Raw genomic sequence first — 12,034 nt, 5'->3', positions numbered from 1 at the left:
AGAACATCTGGTGGGTCATCATTTCTCTGATTTCCAGTGCAACCAGGAGATCCAAGTAGTATAGTTCATTGACATACTCAAATACATAGGGTTGGGAGCAGGGGTGCTGGAACAATTTATACAATGCGGGTACTGGGAGCCATTGAACCAAACTGTAAACTTTGTATATAATGGAAACCACTTCAAGCCAGAGGGTGTGGTAGCATCTCCCACACCCCTAGTTCCAGCACCTACGGTTGGGAGGGTCTGGATTAAGGAACAGGCATCTAAGACTACAGTCCCAGCTCCAACGGTCACATGATGAGACCATAATCTTGGCTTTCATTTAAAAAAATACTTATGTTTCTAGTCCCCATAGTTGCAAAGAAAAAGTTGAAAGTGAGGCTTGAGTTGAACCAATGCAACAGGGTCTGGCCAAATCTGCAGAGAACCTGCAAAAATAGCTCAGAGAGGTGAGCTGCCCCATGCATCTTACTGGGCCGTTATCTCTAAAACCCACCTCACCACCCAGCAAAGGGCTGCAGGTGTAGGTATGGGGTTGGGGCTCACTGCTGCCACTCCATCATAGATTTGCAGGATGGGCACACACGCACACAGTCCTGTGCTCACCTGGGTGAGGGCTAAATTCTCTCTTCCAGAGCAGAGGATAGACTGCGTGAAGACAGAGAATGGTGGCCCTGGCCTGCCCAAGATAGGCAACAGCAGGTCTTAAACTAGCCCATCAGACAGCATAAGCAGTCCTTTCCGCTGCCACCCCAATGAAGGGCTGGCCATGGTGTGCAGATGAGGATATTAGGCTCCAGGTGCAGCTCATATTACCTTAATCCAATTACTGGGCTCTAGAAGCCTTCTCCCGTTCACACCCTGCACATGGCCTCAGGGCACATATGCCCTTGCAGGCACTCGCCACCCCACACGTGCTTGAGAGAAAGCAGCTTCCCAAGAGCTGATGGAGCTGGCCAGGTGCTCAGCAGAGCACCTCTGTTAGTGGAGTAGCAATGGATAGTGAGTGGTTGCCCTCTTTGCAGAGGCGCTCTGGAAGGGACTGTACCCACTGGAGGCATGACTTCTCTTTTGCTTCCACTGGGTCAGTGCAGCTCAGCATTGCCCCTCATTCAGGGCTGCCCTTAGCAGGAACAACTGTGCAGTTAATTATTACATATCGACAGTGCCCCTGGCTGCGCTCAAAGGACTGTTACCATAAATCAGGTGTAAAATATATTTTGTTAGTCAAATAGGTATACGCACATTCCCTGAAACAATACCAGTTAATTCTTTTTTACCATTGCTGTCAGCTTCTGCACTACACAGCCAGGGATCTGAAACAGTATATCTTTCTGATTACCCATGGCTCTCATGTCATTTATCATTATTTTAAAATTACTTGCATAACATGTAAGTTTTCATGGCACCCTCCAAATCGAAATCAGTGGATTTGCAGGGGCATTTCCTTCATACCTGCTGCACATGGTCACTAGACTGCACAATCTGGGCTGAATTCTGAGGTTTCATTGACTTCATGGAGTGCTTTCCTGCGTAAGTATAAGGCACAAATTATGTAAGGATCTCAGGATATTACCTGGTTTATGAGTGTCATGTTTTAAAGATAGAATGTAGGAAATAGATTGATAATAAACATCATTCTCCCTTCTAATTCTCCCTTTTCCAGCTGTGTCACAGTGCCCATCAGGGCTTTCATCCTGAAGACCTATGAGTGGTGCCCAAATGCAGCATTCCATGTGAAACCTATGGTGTGCATCTTAATTTGATCTAATGAACCACTGTCTCAGTGGGGATTATATACTTGCTCTCTGTCTGAATGCTGACTTGGACTAGAATCTATTTATGTCCTTAATTCACACAAAAATGTCATTATTAAAAAACAACAACACACACACACACACACTTTTCTCCGCAGGCTTCTTCCAAGCTGATTTTGGCTTCTTTGTAACGATTTTAATTGACTGCTTTAGAATAGGACCAGAATAGAATGATCAGTGACGGTGGTGATTACACACTCACTGATTGCATGTAGGAACAGTCTTGTATTTGCTCATTTAATAAGGAAGCAATATATCTATACCAAAATGGGGGGGACCCAATAACAAGTGTGATATGCAAAAATGGAAGTCACAATGAGCCACCTGGAAAAGGCTCTTTACCCACTTCGTAGTGGAGGTTTCTAGCCTCATTTTCCTGTGATTTAAAGATCCAGAATTTGCTTTGCTATGTCAGTTTTCAAACCAATAACTCCTTTTACTGGCAAGAGATGCAGGAAGATCTATTTTGGTAAAATATGGTATTGTTATTCGTTTTCACCTGAGCTGCTAGCCAAAAATTCATGGTCTAGTAGAGGTTTTTTTCCCAGTTAGAAGAAAGTGGTGAGTCTGTTTTTTTGAGGGGGGTGGGGTGGGGGGTTGTTAAATGCAGTTTTGTTTATTTACAAAGAATTTATGAAGTCCTATGCCTCCAAACACAGAAGGAATCAAATAGCAGAAAACAGGTCATTTGTTCACAGCCCCCAGAACACACTTTTCAGTCTGCACCCCAACCCAAAAAACCTCTCCTCAGGTTTCTTCATAGAATCATAGAATATCAGGGTTGGAAGGGACCTCAGGAGGTCAACTAGTCCAACCCCCTGCTCAAAGCAGGACCAATCCCCAGCTAAATCATCCCAGCCAGGGCTTTGTCAAGCCGACCTTAAAAACCTCAAAGCAAGGAGATTCCACCACCTCCCTAGGTAATGCATTCCAGTGTTTCACCACCCTCCTAGTGAAAAAGTTTTTCCTAATATCCAACCTAAACCTCCCCCACCGCAACTTGAGACCATTACTCCTTGTTCTGTCATCAGCTACCACTGAGAACAGTCTAGATCCATCCTCTTTGGAACCCCCTTTCAGGTAGTTGAAAACAGCTATCAAATCCCCCCTCATTCTTCTCTTCCGCAGATTAAACATCCCCAGTTCCCTCAGCCTCTCCTCATAAGTCATGTGTTCCAGTCCCCTAATCATTTTTGTTGCCCTCTGCTGGACTCTTTCCAATTTTTCCACATCCTTCCTGTAGTGTAGGGCCCAAAACTGAACACAGTACTCCAGATGAGGCCTCACCAATGTCGAACAGAGGGGAATGATCACGTCCCTCGATATGCTGGCAATGCCCCTACTTATACAGCCCAAAATGCCAGTGGCCTTCTTGACAACAAGGGCACACTGTTGACTCATATCCAGCTTCTCGCCCACTGTAACCCCTAGGTGCTTCTCTGCAGAACTGCTGCCGAGCCATTCGGTCCCTAGTCTGTAGTGATGCATGGGATTCTTCCATCCTAAGTGCAGGACTCTGCACTTGTCCTTGTTGAACCTCATCAGATTTCTTTTGGCCCAATCCTTTAATTTGTCTAGGTCCCTCTGTATCCCATCCCTACCCTCCAACGTATCTACCTCTCCTACCAGTTTAGTGTCATCTGCAAACTTGCTGAGGGTGCAATCCATGCCATCCTCCAGATCATTTATGAAAATATTGAACAAAACTGGCCCGAGGACCAACCCTTGGGACACTCCACTTGATACTGGCTGCCAACTAGACATGGAGCCATTGATCACTACCCGTTGAGCCCGACAATCTAGCTAACTTTCTATGCACCTTATAGTCTATTCATTCAGCCCATACTTCTTTAACTTGCTGGCAAGAATATTGTGGGAGACCGTGTCAAAAGCTTTACTAAAGTCAAGGAACAACACGTCCACCGCTTTCCCCTCATCCACAGAGCCAGTTATCTCGTCGTAGAAGGCAATTAGATTAGTCAGGCACGACTTGCCCTTGGTGTATCCATGCTGACTGTTCCTGATCACTTTCCTCTCCTCTAAGCGCTTCAGAATTGATTCCTTGGGGACCTGCTCCATGATTTTTCCAGGGACTGAGGTGAGGCTGACTGGCCTGTAGTTCCCCGGATCCTTCTTCTTCCCTTTTTAAAGATGGGCACTACATTAGCCTTTTTCCAGTCGTCCAGGACTTCCCCAGATCGCCATGAGTTTTCAAAGATAATGGCCTATGGCTCTGCAATCACATCCGCCAACTCTTTTAGCACTCTCGGATACAGCGCATCCGGCCCCATGGACTTGTGCTCGTCCAGCTTTTCTAAATAGTCCTGAACCACTTCTTTCTCCACAGAGGGCTGGTCACCTCCTCCCCATGCTGTGCTCTCCAGTGCAGTAGTCTGGGAGCTGACCTTCTTCATGAAGACAGAGGCAAAAAAAGCACTGAGTACATTAGCTTTTCCCACATCCTCTGTCACTAGGTTGCCTCCCTCATTCAGTAAGGGGCCCACACTTTCCTTGACTTTCTTCTTGTTGCTAACATACCTGAAGAAACCCTTCTTGTTACTCTTAACATCTCTTGCTAGCTGCAACTCCAGGTGTGATTTGGCCTTCCTGATTTCACTCCTGCATCCCTGAGCAATATTTTTATACTCTTCCGTGGTCATTTGTCCAATCTTCCACTTCTTGTAAGCTTTTTTTTTATGTTCGAGATCAGCAAGGATTTCACTGTTAAGCCAAGCTGGTCACCTGCCATATTTACTATTCTTTCTACACATCGGGATGGTTTGTCCTTGTAACCTCAATAAGGATTCTTTAAAAATACAGCCAGCTCTCCTGGACTCCTTTCCCCCTCATGTTATTCTCCCAGGGGATCCTGCCCATCAGTTCGCTGAGCGAGTCAAAGTCTGCTTTTCTGAAGTTCAGGGTCCGTATTCTGCTGCTCTCCTGTCTTCCCTGTGTCAGGATCCTGAACTCGACCATCTCATGGTCACCGCCTCCCAGGTTCCCATCCACTTTTGCTTCCCCTACTAATTCTTCCCGGTTTGTGAGCAGCAGGTTAAGAAGAGCTCTGCCCCTAGTTGGTTCCTCCAGCACTTGCACCAGGAAATTGTCCCCTATGCTTTCCAAAAACTTCCTGGATTGTCTGTGCACCGCTGTATTGCTCTCCCAACAGATATCAGGGTGACTGAAGTCTCCCATGAGAACCAGGGCCTGTGATCTAGTAACTTCTGTTAGTTGCCGGAAGAAAGCCTCGTCCACCTCATCCCCCTGGTCCGGTGGTCTATAGCAGACTCCCACCACGACATCACCCTTGTTGCTCACACTTCTAAACTTAATCCAGAGACACTCAGGTTTTTCTGCAGTTTCATACCAGAGCTCTGAGCAGTCATACTGCTCCCTTACATACAGTGTAACCCCCCCACCTTTTCTGCCCTGCCTGTCCTTCCTGAACAGTTTATATCCATCCATGACAGTACTCCAGTCATGTGAGTTATCCCACTGAGTCTCTGTTACTCCAATCACATCATAATTCCTTGACTGTGCCAGGACTTCAAGTTCTCCCTGCTTGTTTCCCAGGCTTCTTGCATTTGTGTATAGGCACTTGAGATAACTCGCTGATCATCCCTCTTTCTCAGTATGATGCAGGAGCCCTGCCCTCTCGTGTGCTCGTGCTTCCTCCCGGTATCCCACTTCCCCACTTACCTCAGGGCTTTGGTCTCCTTCCCCCGGTGAACCTAGTTCTTGCAGGGTCATACATCATGCTTTCAGTTTGCTGCTCCTTCAAGCTACCTGTGTCTCTTAGTTTCTCTCTATTCTGCCTTTCCTCACCTGCACACTAGCCAGGTCTACACTACAGACCTATATTTGTATATCAATGTCACTCAAGTGTGTGAAAATTCCACATCCCTAAGCAACATAATTATACCGACCTAGGCTTCCCTCCCCATGTAGACACTGCTATGTCGACTGGAGAGCTTCTACCACCTCTCAGTGAGGTGGATTAACTATGCCAATGGGAGAAGCTATCCTGGCGGTGTAGGGAGAGTCTTCACTGAAATGCTGCAACTGCGCTGATGCAGCCTTTTAAGTGTAAACCAGACAATACACAACAAAGCCCATCCACGCACTCATTCCAAAACTCCCGGGCGAGGCTATCCTCACGGCTATTTAATTGACGGGTGTGTTCACACTGATCAATCTCTACACAGTTTCAACTCATCACATATGATTTAACCAGCTTATAACAATATTGTTTAGAGTTAGATTTTCAAAAGAACTCAGCATGCTCTTTTGAGAACGTAGGCCACGAATGTCATAATGATTGCTGCTGGGTACTTTTGAAAATCTAGCCCCAGCTGCGAATGAAAACAAAAACAAAAGAAAACAGATCTTGAGCTCTTTTAGAAATCTTGGCTTTTCACCTACATTCATCTAGAGCCTTGGTCTGAAACAGCCTCAAATCAGAAGACCTTCAGGACATGCAAGGCTCATTCCCCCCACCCCCAGACATTTGAACATGGAGAATTATAACGTTAATTGTAAGGATGTGGAATTGTTTGAGCAGGTAGGTGGGGAATTTGTGATAGGTCAGCTCGGAATGCGGGGTTTAGTGTGCACTTTTAAGCTATGTTACATTAAGGACACCTACAGCACATGAATAGGCACCCTTTTAAGCCTGTTGATAATTTAAAATAAAATAAGTAGACTATACAGATAGGAACATTTTAAAAATACAGTTAAAATAAGTGGTTCACACTGAGTATTGAAACTAAATGTTCTCATACAGCACTTCAGTCATGGAGTTTTAAACAGGGGGTTTAGAGAAAAAAATCAGCAAGAGAAATGGATGGCAGGTCATATTACTGATGCTTTTCAAAGACCTACGAGCTACACTCATATATAAACCTATTTTTGAGTAACAAAAATGGGCAAAATGCAAGAATGTATTTCCAGTTGGCTTCAGAAGTAGTCTAATTTCAGAATTGCTCAAATTTTGGTATGCCACAGAACCCATCCAGAGTTCTTTTTTAAGATCATGATCTAAAGATTAAAAATACCCCTTAAGATATTGTAAAAGTCATGGCAAATATAGGGAGGGTGAACTGACCTCCAGTTTTGTGGACCCAGCTTTGCCCCTTACTAAACTGGACTTGCACCCATTTTGTAGACATATAATGCTATTTGTACACAGAAATGGACTAATCCTGCACAGAACTGAACAAACGCACCTCCCACGGAAGCCAACGCACCAATGTCTCTTTTACCAATTGAAGCCAATGGCCAAACTCCAGTTGCCCGGAATTGGGCCCTTTCCCAGTTTTCAGTGCTCAGCTGCTGCTCTGCACCTTTCAGGATAAGGCCAAAAATGAGCAGCTGGGCTTGACTGACGGCAGAAATGACTCTCTGCATCAGCAAAATGCAGGCAAATGCAAGAGCATCGAATTGGAGGTTGGGGCTGACCATTTGGCCTGGAAGATTTTAATATTCTTTACTGTCTGCAGAAGCAACACATGACTCTTGGTAGTGGGGGAGGGGCACCATTTAAAGGTTCGGGGGGGTGGGCATGTACCCCACGAATCACCTCTGGTCCCTTTCCCATTCCCCCCACACTTCCCAGACCTGCTCCAAGCCAGCACCATCTTGCCCCCACTCCTCTCACAGCTCCTTTCCCACTTCTCCCATCACCTCCCCACTGTGGGAGTGGCGCAGGCCAGAGCAGGTTCCAGCCACCTACTGCGGCTGCAAGCAAGGAAGGCACAGGATTCAGTGGGCTACCCTGTTTCTACTCTGGTGAAGCTGCGCTGCCAGCCCAGGCTCTCTTCCCTGCTCCGTGCGCCTCCTAGTGGTGCTCAGCGGGAGCACTAGGTGCTGGTGCCTTTCCCAGGCACATCCCCCTCAGCCACACTCAGCCTGACTCCCACCCTGATAAAAATCATGGGGGGCATGGGCCCCCATATGCCCCCCACACACACGTATCACCTCTGATTGGCTGTAAAAAAAAATTGCCAAACTGTAGCTGAACAGACTGAGAAATGGTGACCCCAGTGCTAATTCTGGGATACCTGTTCCAAAGATACTTTAAAACAAGTATTGTTTGCCGTGTTTCTTGCCAATTCTGAGATGCCTATTCTTCTAGCTTCACGCAAAATAAGTTCAGTTCATGTTACTAACCAGGGGAAAAAAACAAACGGGGAAAGAATGACTAACGAGGTAAGATGCTCATCCTGCTAATTTGATCTGTAAAAGAGCATGGAGAGAGCGAGGGCAATTTCACTCCTTTTATCTTATTTTTAGCAACAGTTCAAAGAACAAACGGGCCCCCACGTCTGTGGCAGTGGAGTCGGAGTCCCTATTCTCAAGTGGCTCCCCACATTGCAACTGCCTCTTTACAGATGCTTTGGTCTTCTTAATAAGCATGTGGGGGAGGAATAAAGGAGAGCACCATGGAGAAGATGCCAAACAAATCATCATCCCCATGTTTAGATTAAGTATTTCAATTGCAGCAGCATGCAACAATAGTGTGAGTCCATCAAGGTGTGCCACTACACGGATGGCAACACTACAAGCACCGAAAGCTGATGGACGTAGACTGACTATCCAGCCCAACCATCTTAAGGACTGACCTGAACCGTTGCAGGGGGCGTGCTTGACTCGCAAAGAAGCTATGTCTCTTTGGGATGTGCCATGATGATTACAAGCACCAGCTGAAGATGGTCCCTGCCCTGAATAGCACCCATCACATAATGCTTGCATAGATTTATCCAGCTACTTACACTGCAATCTTCAGAGCTGGTTTAGCTCACAAGGATACCTTTCCATGGGCCACTGCTATAACATCTTCACATTTCCACCATTCACCTCCCAACACTGTTTCTTGCCCTATTGATGAGAAATTATGGCCTGCTTGTCCATCCTGGCTTACAGACATGCTGCTAGAGCTGCTTAATTAGCATATTCAAAGCACTGTTTTTGACCTCATTCCCATACAAGCCACCCGTTTACCATTTCTGTTTCTATAGATCCCCACCTACCTCTTAAAAAGAAAACACCCCCCCAGCCCACCCCAAACGTAGGTTTGGTTCATTGCCAAATGTTTTCATGCAACATAAAAAGCATCTTTCAGCCTCCACCTCAGCGTTCTTCCATACCTCCGCCACCCCAAATATTACATCTGCTGCTATAAAAATCATTCTTTCTACATTTCTAAGCTAGTCCTCAGAATTGCTTCACCTCTTTGTGCCCACCCATCAATTAAGTTTTACATCACAAATAAAGCATCCATTGGCTCCAAGCAACTTTATTTCAATGCCTGACAGTCATGAGCCTCCTGCTGACTCAGGGGGGACACAGCTTCAAACATGCCCTGTGCCCCTAAGTATCTGATCCCACCACCACCACACACACACACACAAGCCCTCACTCAATCCTCATTCAGGCAAAGTTCCAACTGCCGTCTGTCCATTTGTCTCTCTCAGCAGGAGTCAATGTAAAGACAATCTCTCTAAGGCCTACTATTATGAATCCTTAGTACATTTCTATTTGACAGTATTTGGTATACGGGGACCTCAGTCTCAAAGCTGCTTAATCTGATTGCAACTGTGGTAGCATGGCATGTGGAAGAGATCAACAGAAGCTCTTGAACTGTATCCCTCTCATGATAAAAATGAAGGGGCTGCTGGCAGAGTGCTGTCTGTACAGGCCCCTTCCTTTGGAATGCTCTGCATCTCCAAGGGCTGAATTAACCCAAATTTGCTGACCTTCTGGGGCATACTGTAAAGCCAATCTGTTTGAATGGGCATTGGCAACATGGGATACATAAGAATGGCTATACTGGGTCAGACCAAAGGTCCATCAAGCCCAGTATCCTGTCCTCTGACAGTGGCCAATGGCAGGTGCCCCAAAGGGAATGAACAGACAGGTGTAGCATGGGTGTAATCAGAGCCAGATGTTGATTTATAACTTCTGGGCAAGATTCTCTCCCGTGCCTAAGCTCCACTCTCAGCAGGAGGTGGAGGTGAGAGGAAGCTGGTTATAGCTATTTGATTCTCAGTCCAGCTCCAACCTTGGTTCCACTTAGAGAAACCCTCAGGCTGATCTAAATTTTGCCTGTAGGCTTAGGCTTGGCACAGTGGAACTCTGGTCTGCCACATGACCCCCAGCCCACCCACAGAGCCTCTATACTGGGCTGTAAGTGAAGATACACAGGGCCCAGCTGCAGCCCGCTTGCCGAGCAGCATTTGTTTCGGTCACAGGAGAGCTTCCTGCTTGTTTATTTGCCAGCTGAGCAGCACAAATAGGCTGTAAAGCAGAGATTCTGCCCTTATGATTCTTTCTTAGGGCTTGATTGTGCCTATTAACCCAGACCCTGAGTAGGGGGCAGTGTCGAGCTACAATAGCCCAGGAGCAGCACCAGAAAGAGTATACCTCAGCTAGCTACAGTCTCTCCAGTGCTGCTCCTGGGTAATGGTGGTGGTGTGGGTGAGAATGGACACACTTGGGTCCAAGACACTCAGGTTATTAATTCAAACCTTTATTTTAACCAAAAGCATTCCTTTCCAATACAATTACTATGAAATAAGAACAACAGACATGCAGAAAACAGTAAGGAGAAGGAGCATAGGAGGGTCATGATGGATTTCTCCTATAAAACTCGGACTACCCTTTACACTCTACCATATTTTATTACACGTCCAAATTATATATTCATTAGTTCTCTTCCAATCACCATTCAGTATCATGAATATTAAGTATCTTATGTAACTCATAATATCTACATGTGAAATGTAATTGGCATAATCTTTGCTGTCCAAGCTATTTTTATGTCATTATTCCTCTTTTCTGATTGGTTTATTACCACTGATTATGCACTAATTGTGCACATCTGGCCAGGTCACTTTGACATGTTTCTCTGCACGGGGACTTTTTGCCTGTTTTTCTCTAATTGGCTCTTGGCAGCACATCTGGAGATCTTCAATTTAAAGACATCCTCTGTCTTATGCAGCTGTTACAAGCAAGTTTACTCGATAACAAGATCATTTAAGATAACATTTTGCTCATGTCAAGCAATCTGCAAATTAGGCCAAACATTGTCTCGGTGTGTCCAAACATATGCATGACCATTATAACAATTCTCACCAGGCTAATCAGTCCATTCCATCCATTAGAATGGAACTGATTGCTTCTCACTGCCACCAGCATACCACTCCTTCTCCACAGGCCAATTCAAGAAGGCCTTGATTCCCCTTCCCACTGATCCCGCATTTTTACCAGCTTGCTTCCTTCAGTGAGGGCAGGGACTTGTATAATAAAATGTCAATGTCCTGCTGAAAGTAAGGAAGAGGGGTAATGGGGCTTCTGACTCACAACTGTGTGGATGGGCCAGGGCATCTCACGGTCTATCCTTCTGCAAACCAACCTGCAAGCCCATAGCAGTCTGCAAAGATATCAAAATTTGGATGTCATTTTGCACTAGATATTGGAGTTAATTTTCCTATTCAGTGACTCTGTCATTTTGTAAAATGTGTACAATATGCAACCTCATTTATTATAAAAAAACAGAGTAGGCAGATTAAAAAGGGGGGGGGAGGCAGAGTCATGTCAGCATTTCATGGCAAAACAAAACCTTCAAGTGTTTATGAATCATTCCTTAGCTAATCATACTCTGCTAGATATCGTAAAGAAAACAATTTAGCTGTTTGTTCTTTGGATCATCATGAATATTAATGGCAGAACAATATAATTTGTCCATTATTGGAACTGAACAGCTCTTTCCCATTAAAAAGTTTGCATAAAGCCAAAATATTGCTTTCAGAGGATTCAAGATACTATACAAATCTGAGCCAGATATGGACATGAGCGGTGCATTAACCTCCCGGCCCTGCCCCTTCCGTCCGAGGCCTTGCTTCACCCCTTCTGCCCCCATTTCTCCCGCACCATGGCCAGAGAAGCCCCAGTCAAAATGCCCTGAGCCCCGGGCTGCCAGCCAGCCCCGAGCACTGGCCCAACCCCTAAGCCACTCCTGGCTTCCCCTGGGCTGCTGGTCGGCTTACGCCACCCCCAGGCCCAAGCCCGCCAATGGCCTGAGCCGTGAGCTCCAGTCCGCTGGCTCAAGCTGAGCCCTCACCGACTTCTGGGGAGAGGGAGCGTAAAGGCGGGGCCTCAGGGCAGAGTGTGTACGGGATCAGGCCTGGGTTAGGGGAGGCTTAGCCTCCCCTGGC

The 12,034-nt window shown here is 46.1% G+C and overlaps 2 protein-coding genes across 4 annotated transcripts in view; one reads left to right on the top strand and one right to left on the bottom strand.

The window, feature by feature from the left end:
• Window positions 1–12,034, top strand: part of BEGAIN (brain enriched guanylate kinase associated) — a 526,866-nt gene that overhangs the window by 186,159 nt on the left and 328,673 nt on the right. The gene's annotated exons all lie outside the window — the stretch shown is intronic.
• LOC311522593 (uncharacterized protein) overlaps window positions 1–12,034 on the bottom strand; it is a gene marked incomplete at its 5' end in the record, with an annotated part of 91,179 nt that overhangs the window by 127 nt on the left and 79,018 nt on the right. The window contains one exon of the mRNA XM_084632065.1: window positions 1,459–1,532. Within this exon, the coding sequence (XP_084488191.1) occupies window positions 1,459–1,532 (74 nt within the window). The remainder of the gene's footprint in view (window positions 1–1,458; window positions 1,533–12,034) is intronic.

The sequence above is a fragment of the Lepidochelys olivacea genome (assembly GCF_965140295.1).
Source record: "Lepidochelys olivacea isolate rLepOli2 genome assembly, chromosome: 6".
Lineage (NCBI taxonomy): Eukaryota > Metazoa > Chordata > Testudines > Cheloniidae > Lepidochelys > Lepidochelys olivacea.
The sequence above is the reverse complement of the archived record's forward strand: the minus strand, read 5'-3'. Positions and strand labels throughout refer to the sequence as shown.